This window comes from Argiope bruennichi, chromosome 1 (genome assembly GCF_947563725.1).
Source record: "Argiope bruennichi chromosome 1, qqArgBrue1.1, whole genome shotgun sequence".
Lineage (NCBI taxonomy): Eukaryota > Metazoa > Arthropoda > Arachnida > Araneae > Araneidae > Argiope > Argiope bruennichi.
The window spans coordinates 93953864-93976846 of NC_079151.1; the positions used below are offsets into that span (position 1 = coordinate 93953864).

A 22983-nucleotide genomic window follows, 5' to 3' on the forward strand; every position below is an offset into this window, starting at 1 on the left:
CACAAAGTGATAGCAATAACAATAATTTTTTTTTTCGACAAGAAATCACAAGGGACATGCTGTAAAATTTCAAGCGATTTCGTAGTATGATTCAGTTCAAAAGAATAAAAAGAAGCGAATGAAAATAATTAAAACATTCATTTCCTTAAAACACCTCATCAGTTAATTGAAAATATTATTTAAATTAAGCAAAAAATAATTATTTGTCTATTGTCATTTTTATCTAAAAAACTTAAATGTATTAGTCTTTCTTTGATAAAAACATTGCATAATACAAATAAGTTTCATTGTTTTGACGATGATCTGGTATCCTCGTGGTAGAATTCCGGCACTGAAACTAGAGGAGGAGGGCCGAGATAGGAGATTTCATTTAAACTAAAGGTCTATCGTATATAAAAAATATATAGAATTAATTAATAGAAATAAAAAGACAAAAACCCTTCTTTGTTCTATTCCTTAATGTTTATAACTTTTTCTTCAAAAATGCAGAGAACCATCATGACAAATATATGCAGTCGAATAAAAAATAAATATTGTTACGAACCTGTGATGCTGCTTCCCAGCATAGTTGGTTCCATAGGAGATCCCAGAGCTTGGCGACAAACTTGGCTACTTGGCAACGAATTTGGCGACTTTGGCGCCAAAATAGATTAATCCCGAAACATCGAGAATTTTCCCGTGCCGTCCAGTATGAACTGAGTTACGCCTCGAACGTAACTGATTGGTTGAGAGGCTTCTAGCCCCGACTCCTGAGACCTATAAAAGGAGCGGCCCGCAGTGGTCGTGAACCGAGAGTAGTCGGAATCGACAGTGAAGTACTGGTCTTCCAGGGATAAGCTGAGCAGCGACGGAGTCAAGCTAGTGCTGAACTAAACTGTGCGCTACTGTCTGCAGTAGAGTCTTGTTGTATGCTGCACGTCTCGGTTGAAGATAATCGTCTTCTGTGCTGTATATAGTTGTCGTCTTTGTGCTGTCCTGTGTGTCTTCGTGTAAATAAACGTCGTTGTTTTATTTTCTACTGCCGCCTGCTGATTGAGTGTTCTCGACACCATATAACTCCCACTATCCAAACGAACCCCGGAAATTTCGTAACAATATTATTATCCAGTAGAACTAGAATATAGCCGTTTTCTTATTTTGACAATGGGCAAATAAAAATGAATTTAATTTGAATACATGCTATAAAATATTTCTACATGTTTTTGTGATATGAAAAGTTTTATTATATTCTTTTATTTTCTTTATTAGTTTTTGACATTACTTTTGTTTTAAATTTTTTAATTTGTTACCATAATAGCTCTAGGATATTCCCTTTGAACCCTCTCAAGCTATATACTCAGCCACAAAACGTATTTCTTGGCAGAAGTTTATAATAAAATTATTATGAACTATACATCCAGACGATCTAATAAAATTATCTAATATTCATAAAATAAAAGTGTAAGTAAAAAAAACATTCCTGAAAGATTACAGCATTTATATCTCCTACAGAACCCTAATAGTACACGAATACTGTATAATGTTGTATCATATTAAACACTATTCGCTCAATATCTTGTAAACTATATCACACAATATTGTGCAATTGCTCAATATCTTGTAAACCACTTGAGAAATCGAAAAGAAAGAATTTAATATAGGTAAAATGTATTTCATAGATTATTACAATTTTTTCAGGTTCCATTTAATATAGATAAAATGTATTCATAGATTATTACAATTTTTTTGAGGTTCCATTTAATATAGATAAAATGTATTTCATAGATTATTACAATTTTTTCAGGTTCCATTTAATATAGATAAAATGTATTCATAGATTATTACAATTTTTTCAGGTTCCATTTAATATAGATAAAATGTATTCATAGATTATTACAATTTTTTTTGAGGTTCCATTTAATATAGATAAAATGTATTTCATAGATTATTACAATTTTTTCAGGTTCCATTTAATATAGATAAAATGTATTCATAGATTATTACAATTTTTTCAGGTTCCATTTAATATAGATAAAATGTATTCATAGATTATTACAATTTTTTTTGAGGTTCCATTTAATATAGATAAAATGTATTTCATAGATTATTACAATTTTTTCAGGTTCCATTTAATATAGATAAAATGTATTCATAGATTATTACAATTTTTTGAGGTTCCATTAAATATATAGATAAAATGTATTTCATAGATTATTACAATTTTTTCAGGTTCCATTTAATATAGATAAAATGTATTCATAGATTATTACAATTTTTTGAGGTTCCATTAAATATATAGATAAAATGTATTTCATAGATTATTACAATTTTTTTCAGGTTTATAATACTAAAACCCTATTCCTAAAAGAAAATATCTAAAAAAACAAATGGAAATAATTTTGTTAACTAGCATTCCTAAATCAATTTGTTAAATTAAGAGATTAATATTAAAAGCTACTTTAATATGAGAAAAACTGATTTATGAGTTGAACATGATTATAATTTTTATCTAATTAAATCGCTACTTTTAAATAAAAACTGATATTAAAATATTCATCAGAATTTCGTTGTGCAATTTTTATTGCTTACTATAAATTGAATTTTAATCAAAGCTCTCTTCTTAATTATGTTATCTCCAATTTATTGAGTAATTTTACTTTTATCTGAGGAAATAATCATAAATTTTATTTTTATGTCTGTCTAAAATTTTTAAAGCTATCGTAGCATGTCTTTCGAAAAAAGAAAAAGTAGAATAAAATATATTTAGTGTTAAACATGATCATGATTGTTAATTTATGACAAGACATAAAAATAATTATGTGGTTTCTCTTAGGAATGTAATTTAATGTTTATATATAATAATACCATTTTTCTTTAATTAAAAATAATTTATATAGTCATTAAATCTTTCAAAATATGCATGAGGGAATTAAAGTTTGATATTTAATTTGCGTGATGGTTACGTGTGCATTTTCACTTAATTTATAAATAAGATTTTATCGCAAATAATTGTTTAAATAATGAAAATAAATTAAAACAAGTTTTCAAATGGTTTTGTACACAAATCTATCTGTATTAAAAGAAAAACTGACGTCCTTAACAAGTTTTGAAAAAAGGCACTTATTTGCTTAGACAAGATTATTTGAAATACTTCTTTTTAGATTAGCTTTATAGAATTTATATCATGATATCTGTTTTAGGATAATTAATTTCATAAATATGAATGCTTCCTAATCTTAAGAATTACAGAAGAATGAAGCGATAATATTTTTTTTCTTCAAAATTTTCCATTAAAAACAAGGCATTTTTGTTAAAATTGCCTTGCAAAAAATTATATAAAAATTATGTAAAGCAGGTTATACAGTTATATTTCAAATTTTTAAATAAAAGATATTTTCTTCTAATTAAATATGTATGAAAAATTTTTTCGTGACGAATTAAATACCATTTTCAGTAAATAAAGCAATTTAGGTTTTTTTTTCCCAAATAAGATCAAAATGATACTAAATAAAGCAGTCAAAACTTTTCGGTCTTATATTTCAGTGAATTTTACTTTTGAATATGCGATTTATTTAACTAAACTCAAAATTAGTTATTCAAAAGTAACGATTTTGGCTTGTATTGATAACTAAAGAATTTAAATATCAACTAAATTTAAAAGTATAAGGATAAAATCCGGATCCTTATCCGCATCCGTATTCTTTCAGTACAAGAGTGACGCATACCTTTTTTTTTTTTTTTTTTTTTTGCTTCTTTTTTGAAGCATAGTCAGATATTTGTCCCTAGAATGGATTTGATGAAAGTATCAATTAAAGCTTTTATTATTTAGAAGTCTGAGAATTTGATTAGAGAAAAGTGTTATTTTATTTTTAAATATCTATCAGTTTTAAAATTATATATCAAGTTCATAAGACTATCGCAAAAAAAAAAAAAAAATTAAATTTGCTTTCACAGATTTCAAGTTATTATATCATATATATGATATGATAACTTTCGATACCTACCCTGGCTGTTTGTATTCATTCCCATTTTATTCTCTGTACTTCTACGGGCCATAACTTCCTACGACTCAGCCTTTTATTGGCCAGACCGGAGAATCGGGTACATGACGGACATTCGCATCTAGTTTTATCTTTTCGTTGGCTATAAGTAGCCAAATATGACAACCTTTTTTTTATCATTTTCTAATTACTCTAAAAGCGAAAAATTGATGTCTCAAAAGTCAAGCGTCATTTTTCTGCCCGTGTATTTTCACGCTTCAAAAACCCCAAACAGCATCATGTTCTCATATGATAATATAGATAAAATAGTGTGAAACTTTTCTTAATCTTACAAAAAAATAGTAATGATAATTGTAATGATGTAAAATAGATTTTTTAATTCCTTGATATAAATCTAATGAGATCACAATTCATATCGGTTATCACTGATAGGAGTTTTCTGCGCTTATTTAAGTCAATCCCTGGCAATTATGGGATATTTTCCAAATTAAAAAAAAAAATCTGTTGAATCCATATTCGTGCTCATTTTTATTAACGAAGCTACAGCCATTTTTAGTTGGTGCAACTCTTTTGATAAAATTAAACCTTTTAAATAGTTAAAAGAAGGTGATGTAATACGTTAAAATGAATTTCAATAACAAAATAAATTTTTAAATGTGATTTCAAGTCAAAGTTAACCAAAAAACAATTCTTTTTCTAGGGATGAAATACTAGACAAACTCATTGGTTAGTTGGTTGGACTATTTTGAACAAAATCCTATTGTTTCTATATAAAGATATAGCGATGAAAAGAAATTGTAGAAATATTTTATGGGCCTCTTTTGACAATGATAAGTCGAAACTTCCGATATCTCTGATTTCAGAGAGAGGCATTCCTTTGGGATTTAAGTTTGGTCTTTTTGGAAGGAAAAAATGAAATCCAAAATACAAAACTGCCAAACTAAGCAATGAATGTCTGACTATAGAAGCATTTATTTGAAAAATTCTTTCATGGATTGAATTTCCGGCTGTGTTCTTTTTAAAAATCTTATTGAACATTTTTATCTGCTCATCCTTTATGCATCTTTGCCTGTGCATATTATATATTTAATATTTTCCCTTAAGAATGATAATGTGAAATTGTTCCTTAATCATAGGGTGCGGCGTCTTTAAGGGGTTCAGTAAAGAGAACGAATTGCTATAACGATTATTTATTTACAGGTTACGTTATACACAGACAATTTATATACACATGTTTGGAATAATTTTCAGATATTATATAAGAGCATGCCGCACATACCATCGCTAGATCTAAACTGAGTCATTGCATAATCAGGCATCAGAGGGCGTTGTCTTTGACGTGATCATAGTCAGTTAGGGCTTGTGTTGCAAAAGCGGATAAAAAGGAACTTTATTTTTTCGGGAATTTAATTTAAATCAAAATTATAGTTCCGAAATAATAAAGTCTTGAATTTTAATATAAAAATTCATTTGAAAAATTCAATATTTAATAGATAAATTATTTTATTTGTAAAAGTTAAGATAATTGAAATGCCTTTAAACTAATATTGCTATTAACATTAATCAAAATATGTGGAATAGATTTATCATTATTATTGGATATTTTCATCTGTTTTAGGAAATGATAACGAAAGGTTATTATCTATTCTATCATGAAAACTGCTAAATTAGGCGCAAAATGAATAAATTTTAAAACTAAAAAAAGAAACTTATTCTGTTATTTAGATCAATTACTAACGAAGATAATATATAAATTATTAATTTTATAGTTTAATAAGAAGTGTATGTTAAATATGCCATTGAGAGATGAAATCCTTGATTTCTAAAATATTTATTCATCTATTACGAAAATAATTAATGGATAAGGAATTTTTAATTAAATTTTTTAGAGATTATTAATTTATTGAAATTTTAGTATAAAATCTAGAAGAAAAACATCCAAATTTTCAACATATGTTAAAAAAGTGTTTCATGGATTTTTTTTTTTTATAATAAAGGATTTTGTAATTTTCAGAAATTAATAAATAAATAAACATGTACGTTATATGAAATAAATATTTTTATTTTGTTGCTTTTTTTTAAGGAAATATAATGGAGGCAAGTTGTCCTCCTTAACCAGGGCTTAAAATATATATAGGAACAAACTTTAAAATGGAGAAATGTTTTAAATGACCTAAGGAATTATAATTTATAATATTTGAATAATTAAATGTATTTTTAATAAAATTAATAAGTTTAAATTTATATTTACTGTTCCCTGATCTTACTTCAAATTTTTAATCGTATATTATTGATATTTTAATATTTAAAAAAGAAAAAAAAAATCCATTTTTCAGACCTGAACTGACAGAGTAATGAAACTTTGAATTTCATTATTTTAGGCTAATGTATGGCCATTGCTTTCTTGATGAGTTCGCTTATTTTTGAATTTCCTCTAAATTGTCATTAAAATCGTCTACAAATTATTTTAAATAATGATAGTGAAATCATCATAATTCGGTCACTTTCATTCGCAGAAATATGGAATATTTTTTGTTTGAAATGCTGTTGTATCGTGTAATTTTCTAAATTTGACTAATAATACAGATGGACTTAATAAATGAACTTAGAAAATGGTAATTTTAGTACTTGTATTGAATCAAACAACATAAAATATCATTCTTTGTTCCTCTTAGAATCTTTGTTCATCAAATAAATAACTATCTTAAACTATAAATTTTCAAAAATTTGTGTTCTAATTTTTTTCTTTTTTTTTTTGCTAGTTCTCTAATAATAACTTATGATGTTGTTCATTATGAATGCAAGCTTTAAGTGTATTCCATAAATTGAAATTCATATAATGATGATTAAAAAAAAATGATGAAACAGAACATTTTGATATTTTTTTTCAAAAGAAGGAATCTTTCTTTAAATAAATATGGCAAGGTAAAACATGTTTAAATCTGTATTCATTCTCTTTCAGTTTTTTTTATTTTAATAATTATATCAATCATCAAATACTATTAACTTGAGATTTTAAACCTCTTTTTAATTGATGAAATTTTATCTTTTATTTTTGAACTTTAACTGAATGATATTTCTGCTTCTTGCCATAAACACTATTTTAAATACCCGAAAATAAAAGATAAATATTTAATTTTATCTGGAAATAGCCACTGAATTCCTATTGATTATTGTTTACATTTGATTTCGATTAAATGTTTTAACATTGCTTGATATATACAATTTTTTCAAAATAGCTTTTTTTAGCTTAAATTTGGATAAATATTTAAGCGTGTTACTTTAATAGCCTTCAAACTGCTGTGTTTATTGTATGCATTACCTTTACTAATCATGTCAAAACCAATGGCATCATAACACCCCCCCCCAAAAAAAAAATTGTATCCACTAGGGTTATCAATCTTCTAATGGCACTTGGTTTTGTAAATTGGTTTTCTTATTATCATGTAAATTAAGAAAATAATAATCAGAAAATTTCTTTTAAATTGCAATGAGATTAAATATTTGCATGACCTATTAAAGCAATCTAAATTTAAATCCAAAAATTAAAAAAAAAACCCATCATATTTTGCAATTTTTTTCCTTTAAAATGTCAAAATTTATAAATAAGAACTGGTACGATAATTATATCGCTATGTTTAAAAAAATTAATCTTATATTATTAAAATGATGTAAATGCTTTTTTGAAATAATATTTTCAGAAGCTTTCGCAGGTTACTATCAGTAATTTCGCTTATACTTTGATTAAGGTAACCGACTACGTTCGAAGCAATATTTTTGAAAAAATGGATTTTTTTAAAAACTATTTATGGTTTCTAGATGTACTGTCAATTATAAACACTATATATACAAAAAAATTATTTGGAAATATAATATATTTTGAGAAATAGGAAAATTTGTAGTAAATTTTAATAAAATTTAACTTAAACGGTTAACACTCTACACAAAATTGTAATGCAGCAATCCTTTTTTTCTTTGTACACAAGTTATAGAATATAATGATGAATAAAATGAACCAAAATCTAAAAAACATTTTGAGATGTAAAGAAATTGTGGGCAAAAATATACGTATATATACATTTTTTCCATAAATTTACAACATAATTTTTCTAAAAACACCTATAAATGAAAAAGTATTTCACCAACAATAAAACTTTTGGTTCATTTCATTGCCCACAGTATTTAAAACACACGCTGAAATTTTTATGTAAATGCCTCTATTAGTTTTTGAGATATCGTGTTAACGGTGGATAATTTTTATAAAAATTAAAGTTTGAGAAAATTGAAGTTAAAAAAAATTTTAGCTAAAAAATTGTTTAAAATTATCCTGGATGATAGATCAGACCTACCTTTTCCTAGAAAATACTATTTTGGAAAGAGGAAAGCCTGAACTTCAAGAAATAATAATAAAAGAAGAATTCGCCAATGTGGTCGATAACTAGTGTTTTTAAGGTAGTCGGATATCGAAATAATTATGTGAAAAAACTCTACGAAGTGTTTGTTTTACTTTTTTGTAATATACTTTTGTCAAGTTTAGTAGCTTCAGTTCCGTCGATATAAATCTCGTAATTATATTTAGAAATTTATATTATCCTATAGAATTCTGATACGTATGTATAAAAGCACTTATGTGCCCAGTCATACACTCTTCTTCATTATTATTAAAGATAAATAAAATTACATTTTATGAATGATGCGATTTGTCTGTTTGGTAAGGAATGTCAGGTTCGAAAAACAAATGCAATGATACTCACTCTTACGATTCAACAAGTGATTCAAAATTAAGAATAAAAAACAGAACAAGAAATCCGTTTATATATGGAGATTAAACAATATATTCAATAAGAATATTTACATTTCCGAATTCTTTTAAATTTATCTTATTTTATATGCAGCTTTTACTACAACGCTGCCTATGCATAACTGCAGTGCAGGATAAACTTTGAAATATTTTTATTCTATGAGAAATCTTCCATGTTTCGGTCAAAGAAAAATAAAATGTCCCATTTCTTAGGCGCATCTGGACACACTGACGTTTTCCTCTTGTTTTTCATCTCAACTGACCTTAGGCCACGTAGAATTTTTATTCTAAACTGCATCCCAACGGCAGCTTGTTCTGGGAAAGGAGATTTTATTGAAAAATTGCCTATTCACGAGTTCCAATTTCTTCGGTTGAGGAAATATTTTTCAAACTAAAAAAAGAAAACAGTCTCCCTTCTTTCATCTCTTTCCATCTCCTCCTCCCCTCCCCCCAGTGGATCACCCTCTTCTCTTTCGATAGTTTTGTAATATTTACTCTAAACCAAAGTATGTATGTGTCCAACGAGGCATATTTTCTGTTTATAGCTAAATTATTTCTTTTTATAAACTATACTGAAAAATAAGCAATAGGTAGAGCTCTCTAAAACTGGTTTTGGATAGAAAATAACCAGATTTTTTTTAAAAAAAAATAACCGAATAACATGCTCTTGTATGTATGTTTATGGTTTGAAGAGTCTTTGGCATAGAAATGCGCATCTTAAAAAATTGAGAACGTGATGTTTGTGGAAGATAGTTTGAATTTAAAGGTAAACTTCAGAGGAAAGATACTACCTGTATAAAGAAATATAAAATTCTATAAATATTATATTACATGATGTGTTTTTTTCCCTCAACATACATTGAATCATCTGAAAGTATTTTCAGCAGGCATGAGAATGAAAAATCATGACTATGAAAAGATAAAAGGAAATAAACAAAAAAGAAAAAGAAAAGATTTTGCAAAATTATTTTGATTCCATAAAAGTTCCCAATGAATTGAAAGAATTATTATAAGATTTTGAACTGCGGAAATTATATATCATATAGAAATAGAATTAATGGAAATCTAAATCGTGGAAGATTTTCCAGATGGTGATATTCAAAACTTTATATCATTGTATAAATATCTTAGAAAACATTGAAATTTCTAATTCTGAGCTACTACTGCTATAGCTAAAACAGACAACTCTCATTTAAAGCAAATTCATAAACAATAAAGAAGGTATTCTGAATAAAAAATAACTAAGCAAAGAATTTATAAATCAAATTAAATTTATTTTACGACGTAGAGCATAAGTACTACATACAATATTATTTGTGTTTTTATAACAAATATTCAATTTTTATCAAAGAACATTTTAAATACATAGTTAATACATAGGAGGACAGAGCATTATAGTTCTGATTTGCTGCAACAAAATCACTATACGATAACAAAAAAATCAAACATTGCAAATGGAATAGAAAGTAATGTGTTTTAATTTGAAAAAAAAATTAGAAACTTACTCAAATTTTACAGTAAAGCGTGAAATTTTTGAAAAATATTTTCATTTTGTTTAGAAATAATTATTTTTACAAAGAAGAGATTTTTCTTTATCTGATACTCGAGGCAATTTTATTTAAATTCTCCAAATCTTGTGATACTTGAAAAGCAAAGTTAGTTCATATGTGTTAGATATAAAATAGGGTATCATTATATAACGTCAATTTATGCCATCTAATAAATATAGATATCATTGGATACGATTCAAATGTTGTATTCCAAATCGATGCATAAAATAATATATACATGTATATATATTCGTATACTCAAAACATGAGTTTAAACCAAAAATCTCTCAAATCATTTTCAGTAATCTTGAAATACCTTGACATTTAAAAAATCAACCAATCACAGTTGTTATATTTTCTAGAAAAATTGACATTTTGAATGTTTTTTTTAATATTAAAGCTTGCATAATTAAGACATATGTAGAGATACAAATTTGAAACAAAATTATTTCAATTATAATTATTGAATTTTACTTAAATAGACTTCAAAGTACATTTATTTGGGAAATATGTTTATTGTTATATTAATACATTTTTAAAATTCACAGTAAGGCATTTTATCAGATCTGATTAGAGATAAAGAAACCATAAAAATAGTATCATATGCATTTACCAAATAGTGTGGTTTTATCAATCCATCCATTATATCAAATTAAACATGAAACCCAAAAAACTAGTCTTCCGACCCAAACTGCTGGACCTATTTCACAGGCTTTCACTTCTTAAGTCCTAATCATTCATTTCTGGTCCTTAAATATGTCATTAACTGTCATCCATCCCAGTATATCCTCCAGTTTTGAAGTGAATTTCAAAACACTCTTTCATGTATATTTTCTATGTGAAAAGACCCTCCTCCCCTATTGGATCAAAATGCCAAGGAGCAACATTGCAAAGATATCTTTCCGACATTGGTGGGCATTCAGAACATTGCGCAACTTCGTGGGAATAACGTAAAATATATTGTGCTAATAAGGACACGACATATTGCCCTGGGCGCACACGTTGTATAAAATATGTTTTATGTGCAAAATATGATTTAAAGCAGGAATTTCATTTAAAATGATAATAATACACCTTTCCTCGAAATTATCTGATATTATTAAATTATACTATTAATTTAATATGCAAATAGGCAATTACTGAAAATTACTGGGTTTTATTACTCTTTTGACATAGTATTGTCCTATAATCTAAACCTAAAAAAGTGATTAGATTAATTATTTTTTACGATAACCTTTTGTAACTAAAAATTAACTAAATTAATTTTTAAATGATACAGATTCTGAAATGAGACTGTTTTCTAATTAAATTCGGTCTTAAAATATGCTGTCTTAAACTATGTGAGTTGATTACTAATTATTCAAATTTATCAGAAATCATTTAGTATTATTTAATAAACTAAACGAATCTCTTTCATAAATTAGTTTATGTCACAAAAATATTTTACAATACAATAAGTAAAAAAAAACGACTCTAAAAATTTTTCAAAAAAGAAATATAACCATAATACTTAATAATGATTTGTTGTATATTTATACAAAAATTATTGTCCAGGTGATTATTTTTTTTTAGTATATGTCAACATAATGTTTAAATTTGGGGTTTAGCAGTAATAGGATTGTTCACAAATAACTTTAATTAATTTTGCCAATACTTTAATTAATTTTATGTGAAATTTAGGGTTTAGAAGTACTAAAATATGTTCACTTGATATCAGTAATAACTGTAATTAATTTTTGTCAACACTTAAATAATTTTATATCAAAAGAATATTTAAATTTAGGATTTAGAAGTAATAAGTCGATATCAGTAATTACATTAATTAATTTTGTTAATGCAATTAAATATTCTAATTGATGCAATTATACCAACGATCTACATGCCTGAATATTTTATTTGCCAGATGTATACTCAGTGTCATCCCACATGATATTCGAATCAAACATTTCCTTTTCTAACAGCTTCATAAATATTTGTGCCATTAAAGACCCTCTTCCTGTTTTAAAATAGCAACTTATACCAGTCGTCTTCCAAAACGTGGGGGTTGCCTTAAAGGCATTCATACTAATTGAGAATGAAACTCTTCGTTCCGCCCGATTGTAATTACAATAGATGTTTTAACCCGGATGTTTTATTCTACGTCCTGCGTTCCTTTTTTTTTCAATCGTCTTTTGTTTTTAACCATTTTTTTCTAAAAATTTTTTCATCCCGGAATCTCACATTCAGAGCTAGTGTATTCATTATTCCACTGAAGGACTGTGCTATCGGCGTTTCTCTTCACATTGGAGTAGAACGGGAAAACGATATTAAAGGAATTTATTTAATTAAGCTTTGATTCGTTGCCACTGGTGTTGAACAAAAATTATCGACGGAATAAAAGAAAAAAAAAAGAGAGGGAGGCTTTTATCTTTTTGGATATTGCATTACGGGAGCTAACAGTAATTCATTTTTCGAGAGTTCTTTTTAGAAATAATTCGACTGTTTTATTCGATTTTTCCCAGGTACGAAAGGCTTTTGTTTTTTCGTTGACTCTAATGTTTTGAAAGCATTTTCGTAATGTAATATAATGTAATTGTGAGAAGATATAAGTGTTTGAGTTATCATTATCAGAAGAACGGGATAATGGAAAGTGACAATAATTGAACGAACAGATCACATTCCAGATTATAATAATTACATTTTATTATTTTTTGCCATTTTGATTTTTTTTAAACCCTTTTAGCGCCTACTCAAAATGATACAAATAATTGAGTTGAAAAATTAGGAAACTAGTGAATAAATACAACATTAGTTTTAAATGATATCATAATCATTTAAAACTTTAACCTTCCCCAAAAAATAAATAATTTTATTCATCGAAAAATGTTAAATACATAATACAGTACTAATTTTACAATGCTTGTCAATTTTTTGCAAACCTTTTCATTTTGAAAATCTTTGCAAACTTACTTTTTACAATGCCTTTTGATTTAACATAATAAGCACTTCTTTTTTATTTTCTCATATATTAAACATTTAGAGAAAATATTTTAAACATCAAGATATAGTAATTGAACCATTGGTGTTCTGGTAGGTGAATTTGATGATTTTTTTAAAGATTTTTTTTTCTTTTGAATAAATTCTGCAATTGGTATATCTGCCTTTTGTATTATGTCATAGTAGACAGTGAAAGCAGCGGAAGAAATTTGGCACAAAATTCTACATTGGTTTGCCTATCTGCTGTTTGACTACTGGCGGGTATATGATTGCGGTAACTTTAAAACTCAGTAAGCTGGATGCATGAATTTTATGAAATGCATGTTTCTTGCACAAAATTGTTGTTTCGCTTGAAATTATAAAACTAATTTTAATAGATCCAATTAGAGTAGTATATTAGAAGTTCTTTCTGAAATAGTAAGATAAAAGCAGTTGGAAATATTATATGTAAACAAACGAAAAAAGATAAACGAATATGGTGGTATTTTTAACACAATTAGACTTTAGCAATTAATTTTGTTATCGAAAAAATCCCCAAAAGTTGACTGAGAAAGTAAATATCAATACTTCAATTAAGAATTAACCGCAATAAACTCTATTCTAAATTCTACTGTAAAAAAAGAAAATTTAAATTTGTTCTTTATATGTTCTTGATTATAGAATTGGAACTGTAAATATAAAGAATCTAAAATTACTTATTCAATTCTTCATTACCATTATAATTAAAAAGGGTGTATTTATTGATTTTGGGTTTCAATTCTAAAATCTAATATTATTTTATCAATTGAAATATAAATTTCTATAAAAAATTCCTATTTCAAAAACATCTGCAAAATCTCTAGTAAATTTTAAAAATAAATTCAATTTCTGATATATTGGAAATTTAGTGAACACTGTAGTATAAGTTTAAACTTTTACTTACTGTTAAACACTTATCTCAAAATTTGGCAGGTATATATAAATTTATCGTTAATTACGTATACCAAAATTCAGCTTCCTGGCTCAAAGGCTTTAAAGTTATCACACACAGACAGACATTATGCCAAAAATGTGTTTTTTGAACTCGGAGAGTTCCGAATCGTGGAAATTGCTTAAAATCTCGAGTTAAATTTTTTGACATTACTATATTTCTATATTTCAATAGGAGAAGTAAAACACTTTGTTGTTGTCTATTATAAATATTAAAGGCTCAAGTTTTACCTGCTTTTTTCACCTATTTGTACTGCTCGTTTAATATTATAGGTGAAAGATAACAAATCGGACAACCAAAATTGGGTAGAACGAATATAACATGAAATAAATATAACTGAATTTAGAAATCATCAAATAATAATGTTTGAAATAAAACACTTTGTTGTTGTCTATTATAAATATTTCGTCTTATGAGGACACTTCAAAGAGCTCTTTCCCATTTTTGTTGCACCCTTCAATTTTCAGTTCATTATTCAAGAGCTTCAATTATTTTAGATAACACACGATAAAGAAGCAATGTACCGTACTTATCTGATGGTTACTATAGCAACACGATGCTTAATCTTGAATTTCAGCTGCTCTCATCATAGCTTCCATACAAAAACTATCTACTTTTAAAAGTATAATAACATTCCTTTTTTTTGCAAGCTCTCCTCTCTTTGTATGAATAACAATTCTAGGAAGAATAATGGAAGAGTTCTTGATGAACTCATTCATGGAAAAAAAAGCTACAATGTAGCGCAACTGGCGAAGTGCTATAAATAGTAGATTAAGAACGTCATATATTACGTCAGACGCATGTGACTAGCTCTCGCAGGTGTTAATGACTGTTTCGGTATATTGTGATCAATGGATAGAAGAGGGAAAAAAAGGCCTGTGATAACATTGTTTTCTTATTAAGCATATATTATGAATATACGAGAATTGCAAGATAAATTTATTAGTTTGAAGTAAAAAATAAAATTATTGGAGTTTTATTTGAAATAAATTTAAATCAGAGAAAAGAAACCGATTCTGTGTGAAATAATCAATTATCATCAACAGCCAGACGAAATTTTCGAGACGGAAAATATGTTTTATTTAAAGGTTTTAGCCATTTTATATATTTTTTTTGTGTTTTTAACATTATTTCCGTTTTATCTTAGTAATGCTTTAAAAGTTTGATAAAAATGAAATTGGAAGAAAATCTAACAAAAGCCTGGAGGTCAAATAAATATTTGTAATTTTTAAAACGCTATGTTCGTAAATTTAATTCGGCATCTTTTATGCTTTTAACTATGAACATTGAAATCCATTTTTCTCCTATTTTCTGATATATTAGAGTTTTGAAATTTTACTACAATTTCGATATTACAAAATTATAATATTTTTAGAATTTAGCTGTTTCATTAAATTTTTAATTTGAAAAAAATGTGTTAAGATTCGTACTTTTTATGATAGTAATTTTAAATAAAGATCAAGGAGAAAAATTTATTAAAATGAGAATTTTACTTTTTTTTTTATCTCAGTAGTAAAATGTTTCTTAAAAGGTATTTAATCAAATTTATAAAAAAATCATTTATAATCTAGATATTTTTTTTTTGTATTTTTCAAATACATATAAATAGTTGTGAGCAGCTTTCCTCTTTGATCATAACAATGTTTCACAACAATATGACTCTTTAATAAAATATTTTTATATAAATTTTGTGCGAAAAGAAATACAACTATATTTAAACCAAGATATCAAAATTTTGAAAATTTCTTTTAAAGTTATAAATTCAATATCACTCTCTTTTTTTAAAAAGTAATATTTAATTCTTTATATTGAATTTCCACAATATTGAAATATTTGTTTGGGTTTTTAACAGAATTTCTGCCGAAACAAATAGTATAAAAATAGTACAGAACATTTATATTAGTCCTCATCCATATTATATTTAATATTTATACATTTTGAAAAAAACAGACAGAATATAAAAAATAAAAATTATTATAAGTAAAAAGTAATAAATAATAAGAAAATCGATATAATTGTTCATGTAATAACATTTCATTTTGGGCTTGCTTGAATCTAAAAAAAAAAACTGCATCGTTTATATTTGGTGTGTTTTAATAGGTTTTTTGAGGAGCTGTTTTTCTATTAATAGTAACCTATTCAGTTCATTCAAAATAAATCGTTTGGAGCTTTGTATATTTCGTTAAAATTATTCTTATTTCAGTTTTCATATTTTTAATACCTTATATGCAAATAAACTGTTATTCTTATTAATTTTACTAAAAAAAAATATTTCCGCACAATTTGAAAATTAAGTTCACAGACAGGGTTATTAAATTTGAAGGAAAAATTTATGCATTTTAAAGAATTCATCAACTTATGTGATTATATGTAATAAAATTTCACTTTCGGCTTGCTTGAATCTAAAAAGCTGCATCATTTATTCATTGTCGTGCTTTAACTTTTTTCCTTATTTATAATCCGATAAAGGGTTTCCATTCCCTGAACGGCAACGTTTCATTTCTGATTCAACTCATTCAAAATAAATCGTATGGAACTTTGCTTAATTTTGTTAAAGTTATTCTTACTTCAAGTTTCATGTTTTCATTTCAATTTTCCTCTTCATGTTTTCAAAGAAGTATTATTCTTATTAATTTTATTAAAAATTAAATATTTCAGTACAATTTTAAACGAAGCCCACAGAAAAGGCTATTAAATTCGAAGGAAATATTTTATACATTTTAAACAATTCATCATTTTATATGTTTCTATAATTAATCTGTATACTTACAAAATATGAGATTAAATTCTTTATTAATATTTTTTTTCAGATAAGTTAAATTTCGCGTAGGTACAAAAGACAAAAAAAAAAATCTTTTGTATTTTAACTTTCTTTCCACGTCTACGATTTTTGTTCCATTTTAGGGTCTCTCTCACTCGCTTGAATAAACTTGAGCTGAGGCCTAACTGACAGATTCATTTTAGCTTCGAGAGAACATTTTCTTTTTTCAAGTGACAGAGAAATCAAATATTTCACTGTTATCTACAGTTCTAGCTGAACGAATGAAAATAACGCTTTACAATATAAAATAGAAAACCATAAAATGAATTCTTTGGAAAAAAATTCGTTCCATATTTTTTATTCACGACATCCTAGTTGCATACTTTATAGTATGCTATAGGAAATACTTTTGTAAAACTTCTTTTATAGCTAGAATGTGATAATTTCTGAAAATGTTTCTCGTATTTCATATTTCATTCTTGGTTGAACAGAGAAAAAAAATGTGTCAAAGAAATTTGATATGTGTTGTAACTTTGAACACAGTTCTTTATTGGAAAGATCTAGTAATAAAATGCAAATACACTCGAAGAAAAAAAACTTTTTTTTGATAAATATGAATTATGAATGATAAATTTATACTCAGGTACCAATATACCTAATGAATTATTAATCAAATGTTTAGATTAGACCAAATTTTTATCTCTGTTTCTTTAATAGATTTTTTTTTGGTAAAATTTGCTGATTTTTTAAGGAAACATGCATTCTAGGAAATAAAAGTTTATTCCATATTTTTTTTTTAAAGTTAAGTGCAGTTCTATTAATTTTTTTTTTTGCACCTTAAGAGCTATTTAAATAGGGCGATATCTGGACCATTTCTATCTGTAAGCTTCCAGGTCACTTCAACAAAAAAATATTTGACATAAAATACCAAATTTAATTCACACCAGGCCTTTCAACTCAAAATGTAATTAATTCATCAGAATACAGGGGGAGCTACAAGTCAGACTTCTGCCCTCGGGTGTTCAGGGGTCTTTACCCTCAGAAGCTACTTCACCCCCTGTCCGTGGTAACGTGGCCACGATATCATCATCATCAGAATACAGGGAGTTTTTGTTAATTATCATCGTGATTTTGGTTAATAATCGCATATTCACTGCTTAATTGCCTTTCCTTTTAAATTTTTTTTTCAATTCATCAAAACCAGCAGAATAATTTACGATGATAAAATATTGTTCAAAGTAAAAGATCCATTACATGATTAAGTTGGATTATGAAGTTTTTAGAAACAAAAACAATGTGAGGGGATAACTCAGAGCGTTTGGAAAATGTTGTCTTTTCATAGTCATTATTATTTTTGAATTTTTGATAAAGTACTCATTGAATATGGCTTCATATGCTCCGTTTTCCCATAATATGGCACCTTACGACTTTTTCTTTTCCACTTTTGAAATTGTATCTTCAAAGCAACTTGTTTCATTTCATTAATTAATCCGAAAATTCACTACGATGTCTGAAGGGGTTTTCCAAAAACGAATTTGAAGCATATTTTGATGATTAGAAAAAACAACAGCAATAGTGAATGGCAGTAGGAGAAGATTATTTTGAAAGAGGCAGAATATAATTTAAATCAATTAATTGATACGTTTTGTTTATGCTGCCATTTCGGGTATATCTCATTCTATTAAGTCCAAGCAATATCGAAAAAAGTGCAAAACGGAAAAGAAATCCTCTAAGTATAAAATCGAATTTTAATAGAATTTAAAGTATGTTTCTACTTCTTTATAAAAGTTTTTCTTTCTTGTAATACTTATTTTAATTTATTATCTTATTCACAGTTTTACAATTTTATTTTAATCAAATTTTTAATAAAATATTCTTTTCTAATTTTTATATACTAATAGAAGGGCATTTTAAATGCTGCTTTCCTTTTTTATTTTATTCTGTAATTTGGGTTTTCATATATTTCACTATTTAATAATCATAAATATTAAGAGAACTTGTTATCATTTTTTTTTCTCAATTTCCCCACTAGATGACACCTCTGATATGGAATCAAAATTTAATTAAAATTATTAACTAACAGAGATTTAAATTCTGAAAGTATTAAACCATCATATTATTACTAAGAGTACATCCTTTTTCGGCATTGAAATTGAGATAAAATTTTAAACATATTGATATGAAATTCCATATTTACAATTAAGAAAGTAATCAAATACGAACTTATAGAAAACTATTTGTATTTTAGCAAACTGTTGCTTTGGCTTAAAATTTCAATGTCCTCCTATCACTTTCTGTTAGCCTTATCGATAAATCATCTTAAATATTACGTTTTCTATTTTTAGGCCCATTTTAGAAGATGCAGTTGCTAAGTGAGGAGTGAGGAGAGAGCTAAAATGGAATTCTTCTCGCTGCTTTTCCATTTCATGACGTCATTTCTTCTCGTCTCTGGAGAAAAGATAGGATGTGAACCAACGGAATTCCGTTGCAGCTCGGGACAATGTGTAGATGGCGGACGATATTGCGATGGAAATTCCGATTGCTTCGATGGCAGCGATGAGCCGGAGAGATGCACCAGTAAGTGGAAATCTCAGAAAGTCATTGCATGTTTACTTCTAAGAATAATAAAAGTTCGGAATAATATCGTTTTCAGATACAGACCGTAAAGTTATTAAGTTCCAATGTTGGTATTTTTTTTTTATAATGAACGAAGATTTTTTTAAAAGATGTGAAAGATATTCAATACTTTCAAGAACTTTTAAAGACTTTTTTTTAAGTAAGGATTAATTTAAAGAACAAAACATTATTGCAAAGAAAAAATTCTTTTCAGATTTTTCTGATTATTAATAATTTATTTCCAGCGATTATTTTATATATGAAAATATTATTAAATGCATTTCAATGAAAAATGATATTTACGATACAAATGGTTTGTTCAGCTAATGGTCTTGCAGCTATTTTTTTTTATACTTAATTGATTTTCCAAGAATATAAGTGGCTTGTTGACTACATAAGATTCCACAATCTTTCCTAAACTTCCAGGAAAAATTGAATGATAATAGAATCGTCTCAAAAATAACACAAAATATCAAAGAGAATACTAAGACTTAACCGACTCCGTAATAGTTAAGTCTAGTCAGGGAAATATATACAACTTCATCTCAAACCATTGTTATAATTCCAAGAACAGCGCGAACCCATTACTTTCTTTCAACTTCTCTTCTGCGTACACTTGGTGATCCTCACGAAGGATATGAATTATAATTAAAATATCCTAATAATAATGTTAACATGCACTGGTAATCAATAAAATAAAATATTAAAAATATTTTATTATTATAAAAATTTGCCCTTTATTGTTTTAAAATTCAGTTTATATCGAGTTAAGTCTAGCTTGTATAGTTAAAGAAATTATAAATATATTATTGAAACGACACAATTTCAAAATGTATTATAACAAGAATTTTTAAGTAAAGAGTATTGACTTAAAAATTTTATTAATTGAACATATACAGTCATAAACTAAATTATTACTTTACTTTGATCATCTATTATTATTATTACTCCGATTATTAAGATTATTAGGAAATTTTTACATCTAATTTATTTAATATTTTTTTACTATTTTTCTTCCTATTTCATTAAAGTGGAAAACCATTTTGGTTTTTTCATAAAGCAGCTATAATCGAAATTTCTACATTTTAAAAAGAAAAATATTTTTTTTATTGTTTTAAATATATTCCTTATTTATAACTCTGAATACCGATAGTTTATAATTACCCGAAATTTACACAGTCAGATGAAAAATTTTAAACAGTATGTGATTTTTATTGATGAATTAATCAAATACAAATATTGTTGTTGTTTTTTTAATTTCTAATACTTAAAGGTTTTCAACAGCATAATACAGGAATTTAAAACTTTAATTTAAAATTATTTCCTAAAAATTCCTTCATTGCATCTATCATTTTAAAAATTAACTAATAATTAATATTTTTAAATTAAGTAGTTGAATTCTTTAACTTCTTTGCGAAAAAGTCGAAGATATTTTCTGTACACAGCTAACAGACATTGCTTTACATATGAGGATTCAACTATAATTTTGTTTGACGTGCATTATAAATTCATATGAAAAAAGTAATTGTTGACTTCATTATCATTTGAGTAATTAAATAATTTTGTTACTCAATTTTTTGTATTTGTGAAATTTTCATTCCTAAAATATTTCTTGTTGTTCTTATCTTTACTTCAAGGAACTATTTATATTTCGTAGAATATCTGAATCGAAACTATGAAGATGTACGAATTCTTAGAACATATATGAATAAGTCAAATATTTTATTAGATAAATTTAACAGTGGTAACTCAATTAAGGGAAAGAAAAATATTGATTCTAAAACATAGCATAAAAAATAACAAATACGGTAGATAATTTAATAAAAGGAAGGGGAAAAAAACTCTGTCATCTATATATTTTTAAAATTTATTCTTAGAAATACATTACTAAACTTACAAATTTTCGAAATGAAACTTAAAAGTAACATATGTATATATTATAGAAAAACAAAAATTAAAGGATAACCGAATCTTCCGTTTCAAATGTCGTTGCTTAGTAAATTTTAAAATCTATATTCTTTTATATTTGCTTCATCTTTAAAACTTATTGTTTATTGCAAGCAGCATCGATAAGTGGACAAAAAAAAAAAAACGAGAATCTTGAATAACATTTCAATGGGACAGAGAAGAAATGCTGGAATTTCAACATCTGAATGTATTCTTAAAAATAATTAAATATTCATTGAAATTAGACTAAGAGTTGTTAATAAATAAAATTGATATTAGTAATAGTTTTATTTGTTGAATTGTAAATTGAGTTTTTTTACCAAGCATTTTTTATTAAATAAATATAAATTTTATATAATAAAAAAATTCCGAAATTATGGAAAAAAGGCTTTTAAATTTTTATATAACTTTTGATTATATTTAAAATTTTATAATTATTATCAACACAATTTATACAATTCAATGAATTAAGGTTTTGAACAACTTCTTAATAAGTACTTACCAGCCAAATAGTTGTTTCTATTCCCCATGTGGTTACGTGCTGAAAATATTAGCTCTATGCTTAATGACCTGACATATAGAGAGTTTTGATTGATTTGGACTGCATCACGTAATTTATAGTTAACAGAATTTAAGTGGTAATGTTCTAAAATTAATTTAAAATGTAATAACAATAAAAACAGGAAGAAAAAAAATGTGGCCTTTCACATGATTAGGTTCGAAGTTTGAATATTTTTGAGATTAATATTTTCGAAAATTGCTACCATTTTTCTATTTATTACATTTTTAACTTACATTAAATGATCCTTGATGTTACTTAAATTTGGACTTATTGCATCATATTTTGTATTTTATTTATATTTTCCAGCATTTCTGAATATTTTATATAAAAAAAAATCACGTTTGTAAACTGTAGCTTTTCTTACAAGTATTCCTTAGATATATTTTTTCTATCTGAATTTTATTAATGTAATATATTTACACTTGATTTATCGAGTTTACTATATGCATATTTCGAAGAAAATTATAATTGTAATAATAAATAGATAAATATTAGTAGTTTGAATGTATTAGAATGGAATATTTCATACTTTCCAAAGCTACTTCACAAGGTGGAAATTTTATTTCTTCCTTTAAAGTTTACCTTGAATTGAAGAAACAAATTTTTTTCAATTCTAAAAATTTCCTTTAGCCCATATTTGTCGAAAGGAGTCTGTGAAAGTTCTATACATTTAAAAAGGCCCTATACAACTGCAAGTCTAACAATTCTTTTTCATGCCCAGTGTCACAAATAAATGACTCAATACTTTCGTATTCTAAAATAAGTAATTTATCAAAGTGGAATAATCCTTATCCTACAAAAAAAATTGACGCATGCTCAG

At 26.1% G+C, this 22983-nt stretch overlaps 1 protein-coding gene across 2 annotated transcripts in view; it reads left to right on the plus strand.

Annotated features, from left to right (window-relative positions):
• Positions 1-22983, plus strand: part of LOC129962386 (uncharacterized) — a 409662-nt gene that overhangs the window by 154864 nt on the left and 231815 nt on the right. For both annotated transcript variants that reach the window (XM_056076178.1, XM_056076230.1), the window contains one exon: positions 19384-19615. In XM_056076178.1, the coding sequence (XP_055932153.1) occupies positions 19435-19615 (181 nt within the window). In that variant the 5' untranslated portion in view covers positions 19384-19434. The remainder of the gene's footprint in view (positions 1-19383; positions 19616-22983) is intronic.